The sequence below is a fragment of the Microcaecilia unicolor genome, chromosome 13 (genome assembly GCF_901765095.1).
Source record: "Microcaecilia unicolor chromosome 13, aMicUni1.1, whole genome shotgun sequence".
NCBI lineage: Eukaryota > Metazoa > Chordata > Amphibia > Gymnophiona > Siphonopidae > Microcaecilia > Microcaecilia unicolor.
In genome coordinates, this window is record NC_044043.1 from 59559061 (window position 1) to 59578100 (window position 19040).

General features: G+C 44.0%; 1 protein-coding gene across 1 annotated transcript in view; it reads right to left on the reverse strand.

The window, feature by feature from the left end:
* The window catches only part of SUPT6H (SPT6 homolog, histone chaperone and transcription elongation factor), a 126106-nt gene that overhangs the window by 79208 nt on the left and 27858 nt on the right, over nt 1-19040 (reverse strand). Inside the window, exons 9-11 of the mRNA XM_030222091.1 lie at nt 13692-13808; nt 13199-13288; nt 3460-3602 (exon numbers count right to left, since the gene is read on the reverse strand). Of these exons, the coding sequence (XP_030077951.1) occupies nt 3460-3602; nt 13199-13288; nt 13692-13808 (350 nt within the window). The remainder of the gene's footprint in view (nt 1-3459; nt 3603-13198; nt 13289-13691; nt 13809-19040) is intronic.

The window sequence follows — 19040 nt, forward strand, 5'->3', positions numbered from 1 at the left end:
AGAGCAGAGTGCAACACTGAGACCCGCTAAACAGTATAGAGGCATATTTTCAAAGCACTTAGCCTTCCAAAGTTCCATAGAAACCTATGGAACTTTGGAAGGCTAAGTGCTTTGAAAATATGCCTCAGTGTCTAAATCTGTGTGGAAAGGACAGGAGCGGTCCCAACCGCAAGAAGACAAAATGCCGGTGCAGCACAGTCCTGCAGTAATGTCAAATTCAGCTTGAGTTTCGGAGTTGGCGGCTGAAGAGGTGACACTAATGGAAACGCTATTAGACAAGCACTTAGGAGAAGCTTAGTAAGGTGCACAATACCTTGGCGGAGCTTAGCAGGGATATGGCCCAATACCAGTATCACATTGGTGAACTTGAAGACTGGGTATGGGTATAGGTGGCGGAAGATACCAGCTCCCAATTACAGAAAACACTAAAGTCCTGCCAAGACAAGCTTGAGGATCTGAAGAATCGCTGCAGAAGGAGCAATCTATACTTAGACTGGCATTCCAGAAACAGTTTTGGATGCAGATGTTATACTTGTTTTCTATTATCTATTATCCTCCTTCCCTGTTCCTCTTTGCCCGTAATGTCCTGTCTGTCTGTTTTACTTAGATTGTAAGCTCTTTGAGCAGGGACTGTCTCTCTATGTCAAGTGTTCAGCACTGCGTGCGGCTGGTAGCGCTATATAAATGTTAGTAGTAGTAGTAGTAGTTTGTGGTTTTAGTTTTTTCAGTTCTTCGTTATACCATGGTATAGAGTTATGCCTGCGTGAGGTTCTTGTTAGTAATGGTGCTATTTCCTCTCATATGCTTCTGCATCTGTTATCCCAATCTAGGGGATAGTGTATCGAGTCCATTTGTGCTGTCCATTCGTTAATGCATATCTGTTGCCAGAATATTTCAGAGTCCATTTGGCCTCTCGTGGTTTAGGTTGTGTGTTCTTGTGTACGGTATGAGCCTTTTTCCGTCACTGTAGGGATATGTTTAATTTGTAATGGTCTGACCATGGTGTGTCTGTCCATTTTGTATCTGATAGTATTAGGTTCTGGTCTGTGGACAGTTTGTGTGTGATAAGGCCAAGTGTGTGCCCTTTGACATGGGTTGCTTGCATATATGGCCATTTAAGGCCCCATAGTTGGAGGAAATCCTTGCATTCTCGTGCATTGGTAGAGTTAGGGTCTTCTAGGTAAAGACTGATGTCACCTAGTATAAGTAAATTGGAGTTAGATACGCAGGTGTTTGATATGAAATCCATAAAGTGTGATTGACATTCGTTCCAGTTACCTGATGGTCTGTAAAACAAGACACAGTTCAGGTGGTCAAGCAAGGTTGTATGGTGGATTCTGAATGAGGCAATTTCAAGTTGGGGTGTTATGGACTTGGCTATGGTTACTGCGGTGGTGGGATCTATGGATTAGAGCTATGCCTCCGCCTTTTTCTTCTTTTCTGGTCCAGTGATTGATTTTGTAACCTGGGGGGCACAGATCTAGAATTATGGGGTCCTTCTGATCGTGGATCCAAGTTACATTGATGAATAGTAGGTTGAGGTTGTCTGAGATGATCCAATCTGTTATTATTGTTGCTTTATTAAATACTGATCTGGCGTTAATGTATCCCACTTGAATTTTTTGGTAGGGGTCAGCTGTATTCGGTGTTGTGTTAACTTTTGTTAGTTGTCAATTCTCTTGTAGTATGGGTTTGTTATGCCCTTTCTTTCCTTTGTGTTGATGTCCGCCTGTTGGTGATCTTCCATTGTTTTGGTTGTTGTCAGTTTGGTGGGATGTGTTGTATCTGGGCAGTCTAGTAAGATTGTGTATTGTGGGTATGATGTTGGTTTCTGTGAGTGGGGTGGTTAGTGTATGGTGGATCAGGAAAAGTTTATTGAATACATTTGGTATAAGAGAATTCCTCAGTGGGATGCTCCGACTGAGAAACTGAGGTTTAGACTGAGGGAAAGTTGAGGACATGGAATCTGAGGTTACAGGAAGGAGATCCCAGTGATGGGAGTACTAAATTCCTGAGGAGAGGGAATATACTCTGGTGATTGCTGACCAGACCAGGGGGACTTAAAGGAACCTGGAGAGGTCTAGGGACTGACCTGTACCTGAACCAATTCATCAGGGGTAGGCTGGTGTGGAAATAATGGAGGAACCTCCACGGACAGCAAAACAGAAGAACGGTCACGTACAAATCACTGAAGTAGCTGCAGGAAAGCCGAATTAATGTTATGTGGAGAACTTAGTCCTGCATGGACTGCAGGACTAAGGAGAACCATTAGGTTTTGACATAACTTCTGATGTTTCGAAGGGGTTGGCTGCTGACTGAAGCACTGAGATGGAAGTTGTCTTTTTGAAGCTGCTGAGGAGCTTTTACTTTTGGGTTTAGTGCTTTGAGATTTTCCCTTGTCAGGATTGAGTGCCTGAAGAATGGGAAGTGTGTTTTTTCTTTTCTTTATGCTTACTTACAGTCTGAGATACAGTGTGTGGAGAAGGAGGAGGAGGGTGGACCTTGAGTCCTGTTGCCCAGCATGATCGAATCCAGAGCCCCCTACCACTATGTGCAAAATACTGGCTTGCTGAGTGGTTTGTTTCTGTGGCACAGCAGTTCCACCGAAGTTGTCTCTAAGGTGAGACAGAAGCTGTTTTGACGCTGAGGAAACCACTGCAGGAGGCATTGCCATGATGCGAAAGAAAACGAAAATGAAATCAAATTTAATAATGGAAGTTGCGGTTCACTATACTGCCTGTAGAAAATAAGAAATATTGTTGAAAATGAAAAGGTAACTTGAAAACCATTTGTGAGAACAGCTGAGAGCTGAAGAACCTATCAGTGTGACCTGCAGATGTAAAAGACTGAGGGGAAATAGGAACTACAGCACATGCGCAGAGATGTCAAACTCGGGGACATATCTAAGCTGAAGAACCTGTTTGTCACTTCTGCGTGTGCCTGCATTTCCCTAAGTCTATGGAGATTTTAAATTTACACCTGGAGCAATGAAGGGTTTCATAACTAGCCCAAGATCACAAGGATCAGCAGTGAACCTGGCTTCTCCGTTTCTCATCTTATGACACTTAACCATTAGGTTGTCAGCCTATAGCTTTTTAACAATATACATGCAGCTACTCACATCGTACAATACAGAACAGCCAAAATAATCAAATCTCACAAATATTACTGTTTAGGGCTTCACAACGATAGCATAGCTATGCAGTCTGAATATATTCCACTTTTCCCATATGCAGCTTCAAAAGTAAAAACACTATAAAAAGAATGTTATCTGCAAACACATATTTCAGGCTAATAAAGAAATCGTTTCAAAAAGACTTCATGTTTCAGATAGCAGCTAAACCCAATCAGCGGCGATGTCTGGGCATACAGATCTTTTGCTACCATTCCTCGGGCCCACAAACTCCAAATTTCACTGATCTATGACCTGGGCACCGCTTTCTCCTCAGACTCACTCACCTCTCCATGTCTGTGGTATCGAGGGGCCGAATCCCATCTGCCAGTGGTTTGTCTGGATCAGCAGAGATCTGCTCATATTGATAAGCTTGCATCTTCTGAAACAGACGCATCAGATTCTGTTTGCGAATCCGCAGCTGAGTCCGCTAAAAAGAAAAGGAAAATAGACATGTGTAGGAATGTAGTTATTGACTAGTTTACAAGATGGCTCTGAGCTCACAGGCAGGAACACACTTAGCACTAACAAAAGGTATGCTATGGGTTCTGACACTGCATCAAATGGTCACTGATCAGATCTGAGGTCTGTAAGGAGAAATTAGATCTTACCTGATCATTTTCTTTCCATTAGTCCTTCCCACTATTCCAGAACTTGTGGGACAGTTATGTCCATCAACCAGCAGGTGGAGATAGAGAACAGAAACCTGGGAGTCCCCAACTTCCACTATTATTATACTGCTGCCCAGCAACCTATTACTAGCAAGTGGGTGGGGGGTGTTCCCACTAAGCCATGGCTGGAGCCATTCCCCGACCACGATCAGACAGTGATTTGATCGTGAACTTAGAGTGTTCCTGGCCTGGAGTCCCTCAGTTATTACAGGGTAATAACTGGATAAATGTCTCTTATCTGCACCTTTCTCTTCCAGCCCTAACGCCAGACTCCATTCCTTTTATCTTGCTGCAACATATGCCTGGAATAGACTTCCCAAGCCGATACATCAAGCTCCATCTCTGGCCGTCTTCAAATCTAGGCTAGAAGCCCACCTTTTTGATGCTGCTTTTAACTCCTAACCCTTACTCACTTGTTCAATACTCATGTTTTATCATTCCCACCCTAGTAATTCCCTTCTCTTATTTGTCTTTACTAATTAGATTGTAAGATCTGTCGATCAGGGACTCTCTCTTTATGTCCAGGGTACAGTGCTGCGTAAGTCTAGCAGCGCTACAGAAATTAGTAGTAGTACATCGCGAAATCACACTCAAAAATATATTTTCCTCAATAGACAATACTATCTGTCCCCTGCTATTCAATATGCTCCGGCCTTCCCAGCGGGCAGGCAGGCTTCTGTGATTGCTTGGTGGGTCCATAGTGGGCAAGGAACCTTGGGTCAATTGTGGGAAGAGGGCAAGGTTTTACCTTTTCCAGACCTGCAAGAAGAATATGGGCTGCCTGCAAGGGACCTGTTTTCCTTAGGCCCAGATCAGGGATTATATACTATGGAGAGCGAATGAAGTTCTGGCCTTAGCAGAAATATTGATGGAAAAAGCTCTGACGAGAGAGGCAGAGGTGGTATGTCACGTATCTATCAGGCATTGCTCTCTGCTAAATCTCCATTGTCACATTATGTTGTCATTTAGGAATCAGACTTTGGCACCTCCTATGATCCCCAGCAACAGACTAAAGCTCTGAAATGGTTATTAACGGTGTCTTTTACTACCAATATGATTGAAAATGGATACAAGATATATAGGTGGTACTACGCACCCATGCACTTACGCCAAATTTATGAGTGGATCTGACCAGTACTGGCGTCGAGTGTGGGGCCTATGGAGATTTCTTTCATACCTGGTGGCCTTGCCCAAGGGTCTCTGCATACTGGGCAACTACCTTGAGGCTACTGCATATGATCACTCGGGTGCAGCACCTCCCAAAAAACAGAGGTTGTTTACTCCATTTTCATCCTACTGGGGGTTAAACCCGAGATATAGAAATTTGCAGCCTACTTGCTCACAAGATAGCAGTAGCCATGGATTACTACAATACCCACTGAAGAACAGGTGCTTCACCAATTGGACTATGTATATCAAATGTCTCATCTGAAAGCTATACGGCAAGGTTGTATCGTACAATTCCACAAAATCTGGGATGTACATAAAACCACAATGGCAAGGGTCCATGGTGCCCTGAATTACTCTTTTGGGTTGATTTTGGGTTGATACAGCTTCTATACGTTACAGAATATAGTGGTATTTTAGGGGGTGGTTTTCAAGATGGGGGTGGGGGAGTTGGGACAGGAAATGGTTGGTATTTTGTACTGCTTCTAAGATGTTTTGGTTTGTTGACAAATTCCAATAAAATAAAATAAAAAAAATACAACTTTCTAACCTAACAATAACCAGACGAGCAAACGTGTGGACCTCTCATCTCTAGACAACTTGTAGAGAACAAGAGATATGCAGGAAGCACCATGCACCAACTAAATATCTCCAAAACCTTGGGCAGGCTTCTGGAATAGTGGGAAGGACTAATGAAAAGAAAATGATCAGACTTCTCCTTCCATTATATAGCTTTCCACTATTCCAGAACCTGTGGGATGTTCAAAAGCAATCTCTACAGGGGGTGGGATCCTGGCCCCACCACCCTGAGGGCCAAAGCCCCAAAACGGGATCCTGGTCACAACACCCACCCAGTAGTGTTTAGCAAAGGTATGCAGTTTCAACCACATCGCCGCCTTGCAAATATCCGGAGTCATAAGATAATCTCTGCCAGGGATGTCGCTTTACGCCATGTAGAATGAGCCTGCTTCCTTGCAAGAAAATAAACTGACGCAATAGCCTTCTTCAGCCACCCAGCAACTGTGGGCTTGGAAACCATAAGGCCAAGCCTCTGTTTACAAAACAGCGAACACAGTCTAATTTGTGAAACTCATTTATGACTTCCACATATCTAATGAAAACTCTACAAATATCGAGAAGCTTTAAGGAAAAATACTCTGCCTCTTTGTCCTCTCTGTGAAAGGATGGAAACTCCACAGATTGGTCAAGATGAAATGCTGATTCCACTTTCAGAAGGAAGGAAGGAAGAAATCATGCGCAGGGAGGCCCCCGCCTCCAAAAAGTGAAGTAAGGGATCCTGACAAAAAGAGAGTCTGAAGCTCTAAAACCCTACATGCAGACACAACAGCCACCAAAAATGCTGTCTTTAGTCCAATACCTTTCCAAGGAGGCTCTCACAGAACGCCTAGCATCCACCTGGGGCTAACCACGCAGCAACTTAGAGGGTCTATCCCAAGCACAGAACAAGTTCATCTGCCGCTCATGTTCTACACTAGCACCCTCCTCCCACCAACTGGGTCCCAACCACCTCTAGGCAAGTCTCACACTCTCAAATTATCTCCAGTGATTTCTAGCTTACTTACAGACCCAACACACAAAACCACCAGGATTTGTGGGTGCACTTGGATGAGATGGCCCTCACACTGCAACAAAATCAGAAAGCATGTGGTAGAAGGACAACCCCCCCCCCCCCCCCAAAAAAAAAAAAAAAAAAAAAAATCAAAATTTCTGTGCTCCATCGAACAACAACAATGCAGGTTGTAATTGTGAGAACAAAAGGGGTAACACATAGGGTCTAAATGTATGCCAGATACTAGAAGCACTCAAGATCTTTATCTACCATTGATCCTCACTGTGACGTTTAGCAGTACTCCTGTATATTATAAGCCATGTAGGACCTATATATCACTAGTTCTCTAACATTCTAATTTTTTTTTTCAATTATAAGAAGTATTTATTGAAATATAAGAGATTACAGAAAACAAGAGTGCAATGAAATACAAATGCAAAAACAAAAACAGTAAAGGTGTTAACATTGAAAACTTATTTTTTTCTAAATTTTACAATAAACAGCACCCAAATCAAACCCTTAAAAAAAAAAAAAAAAATAAAAAAAAAAATATAAAATAAAAACCCCAACACAAACTCCCCATCATCAACACAACCAAAACCCCCAACTTAAAAAGAACAATGTGTTACAAATGGCTCCCAAATTGCCTCCCACTTAGCCAAAGTATGTTGGCGAACAGCCCACAATCTCTCCATTTCACAAATACACCATAATTTATGTAACCATAAAATCAAAGAAGGGACCTTTGGGGACTTCCAAAGCGCAGCCAAAGTAACTCTAGCAGCTGACATGGCATGTCTAACCAATATATCCTGAGATGTGGTTAGACCAGGGGGTAAACCAGGAAACAAGAAAAATTCTGGCAACCACTTAATAGGTTTAGATAACCATTTCTGGTCTATATTGAATAGCTTTCCAAAATGCTCGTAACCTTAGTACAAGTCCACCAGATATGCCCCATAGTACCCCTCTGACCACAACCCCTCCAGCATAATGGTGAGACTGATGGAAACATATGTTGTAGACGAGCAGGAGTCAAATACCACCGGTACATAACTTTGACTGCGTTCTCTTTAAATGGAACAGAAACAGACGTTCTTAATAACGCATGTTCCAAATTGGACCAAACATCATCACCCAAAGTCAAGCCTAACTCCTGCTGCCAATGCCTCCGATGCTCAACTGAAGAGAGCCCTAAACCACGTAAATGAGCATATAAACTACAGATTAGACCCCGCGTAGTCCTAGAGTCTTCACAAAGACTTTCTAAAAAGGAAGCCTCCCTAGTCAACAGAGGCTTAATAACACTAGAAGTTAGAAAATGCTTCACTTGCACATAAGCGTAAGTATCAGTGGAAGGAATAGAGTAAGTGTCAACTAAATGTTGAAAAGATACAAAATTTTCCTCCTCGAAAAATTAGCTCCAATTCTCTAAGCCTGCTAAATACCAACGCAAAAACAACTCCGAACCAAGACCCGGAGAAAACATAGGATTATATAGCAAAGGCGTAAATCGTGAGAGATTCAAATTCGGCTTGTCAAATAAACCATCCCAGTAATACAAAGTTGTCAAGATAGAAGGACACAACACTCTAGGCAAAGAACGATAGCGCCGCGGAATCCAAATAATAAAACGCAAGGGACACAAGCCCACTAAAGCCTGCTCCAGTCCCACCCACCGTTTCCGAGAAGAAGCATGAAACCATTCCATAGCAGTCACGACTTGTGCTGCTTTATAGTACCAAAAAAGGTTAGGCACGCCCAACCCACCACTTCGGATTACCATACAACAAGGAACGAGAAAGGCCTGGCCGCTTATTAGACCAGATAAATTTGAGTAAACGATCCTGTAAACCTGAAAGAAACACACGTGGCAAACGGATAGGTAGGACCTGAAATAGATACAACAAGCGAGGAAGAACATTCATTTTCACCGTACTAATCCGCCCAAACCATGACAACTCCATAGAACACCAAGAATCCAAGTCTCTGTAGATATTCCGCAAGAGTGGAGGATAATTAAGTGAAAACAAATCTGAAAAATCCTTCGAAAGTAGAACTCCCAAATACTTAATTCCCCGGGTAACCCATTTAAAAGAAAAATTAGATTGCAAAGACTGCAAAATAGGAGCAGGAAGATTAATAGCCATGGCTTCCGACTTGGACATGTTCAGCTTAAAACCTGAGGCAGACGAGTAATCATCCAAAAGCCTAATCAAATTAGGCAGCGACAATAGGGGTTTGGTCAAAGAAAGTAAGATATCATTCGCAAATAGGGCTAATTTGTACTCCTGATCCCGAACAACAATCCCTGAAATATCCGGGTGGGATCGTACAGCACAAGCAAGAGGCTCCATGACCAAGGCGAACAACAAAGGAGAAAGTGGACACCCCTGCCACGTGCCCCTCGATAAAGGAAACGCAAGAGAATTCCCACCATTGATGTGCACACAAGCCGTAGGGGACTGATAAAGAGCCCGAATCCAACTGCTAAAACCATCTCCAAACCCCATTTGCTCTAAAACACGGAACAGGAAAGGCCAATGCGCACGATCAAACGCCTTTTCTGCATCCAATCCCAACAAGCAGAGGGAAAGATCGTTCTCACTTGCGACATGCAACAAATTCACCATGCGCCGAACATTATCCTTTGTGTGCCGATGGAGGACAAAACCCACCTGATCAGGGTGAATAAGGTCCGGCAGCACCTGAGCTAAACGGTTCACCAAGACTTTAGCTATAATTTTAACATCCGAATTAAGGATTGAAATAGGACGATAAGAAGCACAATGTACTTTGTCTGAGCCAGGCTTTAGTATAACAGCTATCCATGCCTCCATCATGGAAGGAGGTAAGGCATCACCAGACCGCACTGCATTCAAAATTTCTACCAAGAGTGGAGCAAGCTCCCCACGAAAGGCTCTATAAAATTCATTTGGCAACCCATCAAGCCCAGGAGCCTCCCCAGCAGGCGTCCTTAATTACCTTAACTACCTCGTCCACATGAATACGACCATCCATCATATCACGCTGCTCCACATTTAGGGAGGGGAGCCCCTGGGAGGCCAAAAATTTGTGCATGGCCTCCGGCTGCAACGCTGGATCAGCCATGTACAGAGAATGGTAAAAGGCCTGAAACCTCTGTCGAATCAAAGGAGGTGTGGTCAGAATCCCGTTATCATCAGCAACCTGCAAAACAGTATGGTCAAACCGACGTTGCCGCAACTTATGAGCCAACAAACGACCCGGTTTATTACAATACATATAGCACTGTTGCTGCTGTTGACCCCGAACAAAGGCCAACTGTTCCAAATATACAGCATCAAGGCGAAGACGCAACAATTGGATCTGCCGCAATACAGATGGTGATCGTGAAACCTTGTGAATCTCCTCCAAGCGAGACAGTTGAGAGACACAATCTGCAACTTCCTTACGCCGAACCTTAGCCCGAGAGCTGGCCAGCTTCAGGAAAACCCCCTTGTAACCGCCTTCAAGCAATCCCACACAGTTCCCAAAGATGGACCTGATTCCAAGTTGAACTCAAGATAGTCTTTCAGAAGAGAACGATAGTCAGCTAACACTTTATCCTCTTTTAACTAAGAGACATTCATGGTCCATCTCGAATCCCATACAGCCTCACCCGAGGACGAAAGCTGTACCCAAATCGGTGCATGATCAGAAATAGTTATAGGTCCAATTTCAGAAGAACAGCTGCCCTGTAGTAAGGAAACATCAAACAACAAGTGGTCAATACGGGAATAAGAGTCATGAGGATGGAAGTAAAATGAATAATCCCAAACCGCAGGATGATGCAAACGCCAGACATCCACCACAGCCAATTGTTGAGCCAGAGCCACAAGCACAGAAGAAACCTTAGCATCTGAGCTAGACCCCCCAGCCAACCTATCCAAGGCCGGATCAAAACACGCGTTAAAATCACCCCCTATAATCAGGCAATCATATGGATCCGCTCGAACAAGTTTCACGAGTTGGGCAAAGAATTGCCCCTGAGAGTCATTAGGGGCATAAACAGCTACCAGGGTGAGAGCTACATTATTTAGCAGTACATGCAAAATCAAATATCTACCAGCAGAGTCCCGTCTAATGCGCACTATTTGAACCTGTAGAGAGCTATGGAACAATATCGCAACCCCCTGTTTCCTGGACGCATCAGCAGCAGAAGTGCAATAAACATATGGGTAATGATGTTGCGTCAAATACTTTTCATGTTCTCTTTTTAAATGAGTCTCCTGTAGGAAAACCACATGGGGTTTGTGAAGCAGAAGTTCCTGGGAAAGCTTATACCGCTTCTGAGGAGAGTTCAGACCCTTTACATTGTAAGACAGGAACTTAAGGTCAGCACTCATCTAGTCTCCGATACAGAGGGCGGAGAGAATATGGCATACTGAGATAGCCCACAAGGGAGCAGGCCAATATGGGGTGTCGAATCACGGAGAAATGGAGAAGGGAGGAGACCCCCCCCCCCCCAAAAAAAAAAAAACCCAAACAACAAAAAAAATAGCCCCCACTGAAGACCACCCAACCGTTTCCTCCTCTCCCATAGAACTCACAGAAAAGAAGAAACCCAGTCCCCCTCCCCCCACAACCCAACCCAGCCAAGCACACCCCACCCCCAGTATGCCCCAGCCCCTCGTACAGATAAGCCCCCCTCCCCCCCCAAATGTGTATATATATATATATATATATATACACACAAGGGTAACACCACCCTATGTGGGAAAGTAGAGGGACCAACCCCAGCACCCCCGACAGCCCGACCCAACCAACCCCCACCCACTCACACAGCACACCCAACCCAACCCATACAAACAAGCAACTAGCAGCAGACCCATGCAAATCTCCCCCCCCCCCAAAAAAAAAAAAAAAAAAAGTGAAAAGGGGGAAAAAGAACCAAGTCAAACAAATGTTCAATATGACAAACACTAACAAGTTTAGCAAAATGACAGAGGACCAGGAAGCTGAACCACCACAGGATTTATGAAAGCTTCACAACAGCACCTGGTACCCTCTTCCATCTCCGGAATTTGGCCAGAGTTTCAGGAGCCACAGTGGGAGGAGGAGCTGGTAAAGGTGTTAGCCCCGCCAAGTGTAACACCTTCCAAGCGTCTGCAAGCGTTTGAACACGATGGCTCTGACCCTGACACGTAAAATGTAAAGCGAAGGGAAAGCTCCAACGGTAACGTATCCGCTCCTTGGTTAAAAGCTGCAAAGCTGGCTTCATCTCCCTACGCCGCTGCAGGGTTAGCTGGGAAAGATCTTGGTACACCGCCACCCGGGTGTTGTTAAAAGTCCTGAGACTGTCGAGCCCGGGATAACAGCAGCTCCTTATCCGTGTATCTAACAAATCGCACTGCAATATCCCTCGATAAACCTCCTGGTCGCTGCACCCCTACATGATGGGCCCACTCGAGAGCAATGGGAGACGCGCATAGGTCTGCCCCCAGGAGAGCCACACACAGCGAGTGTACAATGGTGTGTACAATGGTCGGCACGTCCTCCGTTGCTCCGCCTTCAGGCACACCCCGAAAACGGAGGTTCTGGCGACGCCCCGTTTTCCAAATCATCCATCTGCAGGAGGACGTCAGCGTACTGAGAGCCCAACACTTTTATCTTAGCTTCGTGAGATGCGAGGGAGTCAGAGAGATCCTCCGTCTTGTGCTCCAGGTCTTCGACCCGGCCACCCAGGTCTCGAAGATCTGCACTCAGCGTCTCAATCTTGTCCAGGATCTCTACTTTGGAAGCCTTGATGTCCGCTTGCAAAACGGAAAGGATTTTTTGAAGCTCTGTAGAGACTCCTCGTTTTGACTTGGAGGAAGGCGTTTTAGAGTCAGCAGAAAATGCCAAGTCAGAGTCGGAATGGGACAGCTGTGATGGCGACGGTGAGGCGCAACCGACCTGGGCCCAGCGAGCCGTTGAACGGCCGTCCCCTTTTCTTCCCCCACCAGCTGCCGACTTGTTCATCACGGCTGCCCTCACTGAAACCAGGAGGGAAAGGAGGTAAGGAAACCACGCCAAATTACGTGTGGAGCCAATTAAAAGCCAAAATTAGAGTGAGTGAGCGAGGAGCGCAAGATCTAGGCTGCCATTAGAGACAATGACGTCAGCACTCCCCTCTAACTTTCTAATTTTAAGATGCAATATAAATCAAAAACAAAAAGCACAGATACAGCAAACCAGAATTCTGTGGACACATCCTAAGAGTTCTACAACAGATTGCAAAATAACTTAAGACCTAAAAAAATGGAGAATACGCAGCAGTCTCCCCAGGGGATACATCTACATATATATGACAGTTATTCTGAGGCAGAGTGAGAAAGACACCATAAAACACTGCTACACAATTAGGACTTCATCCATTAAGCTTTTTGCTTTAAAAAAAAAAAAAAAAAAAAGGAGAAAATCCTTAGTGAATCAGGCCCTTAGCGTGGACTGTGGGGCACCAGCTTCCAATGGACTGCATAGGGCTTACAGTCTTAAAACTATGTTAAAAGGGGCAGCAAAAGAGAAGCAAGTAGCATTCCCCATGCCTTGTTCTGCAGCAGATGCACAATAAGTATAAGGGAGTAACCGTTCATATGGTGCTCAGGGTACACCTACCTTTTCATCCCATTGCCAGACACGCCATAGGTCATTTATATTCAGCTCTGGTTCCACATACTCCTTCCTATAGAAGGCAATGAAGGGAACCTGATGAAGAGAAAACACATGAGATTGGCATCTACTAGTCAGAAAAGACGAGGTGAATAAGCAGGTTACTCTACTCCTGTATAGCGTGCCACAGGCAAGGACTTCACTCATTTCTACCACAGAACTCTGCCTATAGAGCAGGCCCTCCAATAGAAAATAGTTTTCAAGCTACACCAAGACTTTTAGGTGGAATATCAGTCCTTTAACATTCAATGATACAGAATCCTTATTGTTTAGGATAGCAATTACTCCCAAGTACTGCACACATTATTTTCAAACAGATTTGTAATAAAAGAGTACAGTGCACTATGATACACATCCCAGCATTTGTTATTTTAGCCTTTTTTTTTTTTTTTTTTTTAGTAGAGATCATGATTCAATTCCTGGATTAGGCAAAACATACCTCAAAATGCTGATTTCTCATAAAGTTGAGGGCTTCTTTAATCTTCTGTATAGTGCTAGGTCCCTTCCTGCTGAAACTGCTGCCAACTTGACCACGATCCAAATAGTCACAGCTTTCCTGGGGAGAACACAACAGCTTGAAAGGAGGAACAGGATAGATTCTACAATAATCACAGCTTTCATGGGCACTTTTGTGAGGTTACATCAATAAATGTATTTATATATAATAAATGTTGGATAATTACAAATGTACCTCATTCTATTAACAACCAAATTATATGACAGCAATATAAGTACAGTCTGTATGACAGGCTGTATACATCAAGAGGGTGAAATGTAAAATCCTTTAGTGGAGTAGCTTAGTGGTTAGTGCAGTGGACTTTGATCTTGGGGAAATGAGTTCGATTCCCACTGCAGCTCCTTGTGACTCTGGGTAAGTCACTTAACCCTCCATTGCCCCAGGTACAAAATAAGTACCTGAATACCTGAATATATGTAAACCACTTTGAATGTAGTTGCAAAAACCTCGGAAAGGCGATATATCAAGTCCCATTTCCCTTCCCCCCCCCCCCCCCCCTTTCCCTTTAGTCCTGCCAGAGCCAGACCAATCCTGATGAACTGGTCATGTCTCACTGCCAAAAGAAAACAGACTTCACTATTCTTATAAGGGTCTGATGCTGGATTCAGCTTCTTAATATCCTAAGGCAATCTTATTTTGATTTGCAATTCATAGTATCCGCTAAGAATCGACAGAAGGATGTGGAGCATTAAAAAGCTATCTATATACATATATCATTACTTCCACTTTCACAGCTGTATGTTAACACCTCCTCACTGAATTACAAAAACAAGTAACTTTCTATGGAAGGAAAGGCCTCAAAGTCTTTTACACAAATCCAAGTCAACAGAGCTTCAAACACTAATCATTGGCATTAAAAAAAAAAAAAAAAAAACTTTACACAGAATTATTTTCATTTGTGATTTTTAAATAGAAGTACGAAACATTCTTCACTTATCTCAACAAACCAAGCAGCTATTGCAAAGCTGACCTTTCTTAACTGTTTTTCATGAACTGTCCTTATGCAATGGTGGCCAGTGTGTCGCTTAGCTGCTTCAGTGATTTATGGAATTCCAATATAAGACTTCAACTGTTCATATCAAACATGCTACTTAGTTTCCAAATCACCGTCACAACAAGGTCTGATGCAGTCAAAAAATTTACTCTGTGGTCACTAACCCATGAATGAGTTAATAACCTACCCCAAGACTACGACTAGGCCACCTACCATCAGAGTGGGCATCATACTTGCCGTTAAGTTTTTATAACTTGCTGGACCAACAGCACTTGTCACTATGGCTTCCCTGGGTGGGGTGGACTAGTCTAGCAGAATTAAAGGAAAGGAAATTAACAGGTAAAGAAAATGTTGGACTTATCTCTTAAGGAGAAATTAGATCTTACCTGATAATTTTCTTTCTGTTAGTCCTTTCCACTATTTCAGAACCTGTGGGATAGTTGTGTCCATCATCCATTAGGTGGAGAAAACTGAACTGAGACATCTCTCACTTGTCATCTATCCAGCTCCTCAGTATTTACGCAGACAAGCAGTAAGTAGAAACTCGGAGCACAACAACCTTAAACAACTTGCTAACCTAACACTAACCAGAGGAGCAAATGTGTGGATCTCTCATCTCTGGACAACTTGTAGAGAACAGATAAGCAGGAAACATCATGCAGGGTGACTCATTACTTCGCACCAACTAAACGTCTCAGAAACTTTGGGCAGGCCTCTAGAATAATGGGAAGGACTAATGGAAAAAAATTGTCAAGTAAGGCCTAATTTTTCCTCTCATTAAGTAGCTTTCCACTATTCCACAACCTTTGGGATGTTCAAAAGCAATCCCTAGAGTAGGAGGAATCCTGGCAACATTGGCCTGAGGCTCTAAAACTGGCATCCGAGCATGCCGCAATGACCACCCTGTAACGATTGGCAAAGGTATGCGTCGACCTCGACCATGTCACTGCCTTGCAAATATCCACCAGAGACAGTAAGATTTTATTTTGAAATGTGTTTATTGATTGAAGTCACAATATTAACCAAGCATTTGTACATGACAGTAGCATTTCTTTAACTCCTCCTGCAATTATTCCTAGCTAATTCGCTCTCTCAAATGCTAAGGAGTGTCTTTGCGTCTCTTCTCACTATCTAATATAAGATGAACTGTTAAACTACTACAATTACCCCTCAACCTTCCTCCACTCCCATCCTCTCGGTTCATCAAACTGCCCCACCTCCCTTCCCCTCCCCCCCATAATCCACATCCGTTCTGACCCCCCCCCCTTTTTTTATTTCCTCCCCTCTTCCCACCCTCTTTACCCCCCCCCCTTTTTCTATACAACCCTGCGATCAGTCTAATCAAACATGTTTATCCGGTCACATATTAAGAATTCGGTCTCTACCCCCAGGGGGTAGTGTCTGCCAAAACGGAGTCCATATTCGATAGAAGCCTTTCTCAGTGCAGCGCAAATCTTGCCTGTGGTCTGCCACTCTTCTCTTGAATCTCACATAGTCTATCATGTGACTGCGCCATTGCTGCAGAGTAGGTGCTTTATTTGTAATCCACTCCATGAGAATTAACTTTTTAGCTATCATTGTTGCTCTGCGCGTGAAGCCCGTGAAGCCAGCCGGAATAGGCCTTATCAATGTTGCTTTGCCAAAAAGCATCAACGGGCTGCTCTTCCAAGTCGCACCCCACATTGCTGACGTGCTTTTAGTTAGTCCTCGCACGCCCAAAACATATGCCCTAGGCGTGCTCCCTCAGCCTTACATTTGGGACAAGCTCCATCCGGCGATATCCCCACGTGAAATGCTCTGTGTGGTGAGACATGAGATCTCAGTACAAATTTGTATTCCCTTTCGCAATAAGTGATCATCTTTGATGATCTCTGGATCAACAAAATATACTCCCTTAGCAAGTGCGGTGTTACCTGCACATCCAATTCTGTGCTCCACTTTTGAGCGAGGGTTTGAAAATGTGGATCCTCCACGGTGTCTCTCAAATGTCTATGATGCATTTTTAGCGTAACCTTATTGTGTGATTGGAGCGAATACACCGAGGACAGTTCCTCCTGCACATCTTCTGTTAAACATTCCCATGGCAGGCCGCGTATGTAATGTCTTAGTTGCATATAGCGGATATAGTCCGTAGACTTAAGTGAAAACTGGATTTGTAGTTCTTCAAATGGTTTTATTCGTCCCTCCTCTGTTAAGGCCTGGAGGAGATATATAAGGCCACGTCTCTGCCATCTGCGAAAGGTTGGGTATATGATTCCAGGTGGAAATTGGGGGTTATCACAGATTGCAATGAAAGGAGTGACGGTCCCCGAAAATTTATGATGTCGACAAGTCCGTTGCCATACCGCTTGTGCCGTAGTAAGGATATGCGTTCTTTTCAAAACTTCAGGAATTCTGCCGCCTCCAATGTGCAGTAGACAACTAAAGTGGATTTCTTGCGTCAAAGCCATCTCCATCTGCGTGGCCGTGAAATCCGATGTGGCTCTATACCAGTCTGATATGTGCCGCATTCCACTAGCCACTGTGAGAAATCTGATACTTAAGACACCCATTCCTCCAAACTCCCTGGGTATCTGCAGTATTGAAAGTGGTATGCGCGCTTTTCGCCCTCTCCATAGAAAGTGCTGCAAATGCTTGTGAAGTGTTTTTTCATCTTCCTGCCTGAGATATAGTGGCAAAGTCTGGAATGTGTACAGCCATTTTGGTACCATCATATCGCAAAGTGCGATGCGGCCTGCGAGGGACAAGGGATAGTTCTCCCACGTCCGCAGTTTAGTACAAGTTATCTCCAGCAAGGGGGTCACATTCAGGGAATAAAGGTTATTTAAATCTTTTGGCAAACTGAGTTCCTAGATATTTGACCTTGTCACCCGCCCGGGCTATGGGGATTTCTCTAGCCTCCGGCTGGCTGCTGTCTGTGTACACTTCCAGAGCTAAGGATTTCTGCATATTTAGGGTAAATCCGGAGAACTGTCCAAAGTCATGTATCCATTTAATTGCTCGGTCTAGGGAGCTGTATGGCTGTGAAGTGATAATCATAAGGTCATCAGCAAAGGCTAGGGTTTTGACTGTATCCCCTCCCACTCTGATTCCTGGTATTCCTCTTTCTTGCTTTAGTACCCGCAATAATGGCTCTAAAGATAATATAAATAAAGCTGGAGATAGGGGGCACCCTTGTCTGGTCCCCCGCGCTATTGTAAATGGTTGGGCTCTAATGCCATTCACTAAGACCTTCGCTGTTGGGTTTGCATATAAGGACTCAACAGCCCTATAGAACCTGTCTCCGAATCCTATATATTTCAAAACCGTAAATAGATAGTCCCACCCCACTTGATCAAAGGCTTTCTCGGCGTCTAGTGAATATAGTGAAGCTGGGGTCTCTGTAATCTGACTAGATGCCATAGCTAATAATAATCGTCGGACATTCTTTGTTGCTTGCCTAGTCTTGACAAAACCTGCCTGTTCCTCCTCTATCAGTCTGGGTAAGATCTCGGCCAGGTAATTGGCTAGGACTTTAAGATTTTAAGGTCTACATTTAGGAGGGAAATAGGCCTATAAGAATCTGCTTGATTTTCTGGGCGTCCAGGTTTTAAGTTATCAAAGCCGCGTTTGCATGCGGCGGGAACCGCCCTTCCCCAATCACCTGCTCAAAGTATTCACATATCAGGGGATATAACGAGTCAGGTAGCATTCTATAGAACTCCCCGGTATACCCGTCTGGGCCTGTTGCAGATCCTCTGGGTAGGAGCTTCACTACCTTTTGGATTTCTTTTATTGATACTGGTTTTTCTAGCTCTATTTTTTCCTCCTCTGATAATTGAGAGGGTTTCGCCTGATCTAAAACCTTTCGCATGTCATTGATCTCTGGGATTCGCGAGGAGCTATATAGCGAGGCAAAGAACTTGGTGAAAATCTCTGCTATTTTCTCACTTTTATTCTGTATCTGCCCTGCCTCGTCCTTCAATGCCACTATTGGTTTGCAGGAGCCCCAAGCATTGATCAGTCTCGTCATCATTGTTCCTGGCCTATTGCCGAATCGGTAAAGCCTAAATTTCTGATAAGCTAAGGATCTGCTCATGCACTCATGTAGTAAGGACTTAAGTGTCACCTGAATGGCCCGTACCCTCTCCCTAGTTTCTGGTGTTGGGTGAGTGATGTATTGAGTCTTGGCCTTCTTTAGGTTCTGTTCTAATTGCAGTATTGCTATAGTGTGTTTTTTATTTCTGACATGGATATATACAATTACCTCTCCTCTCAGAACTGCTTTGGCAGCATTC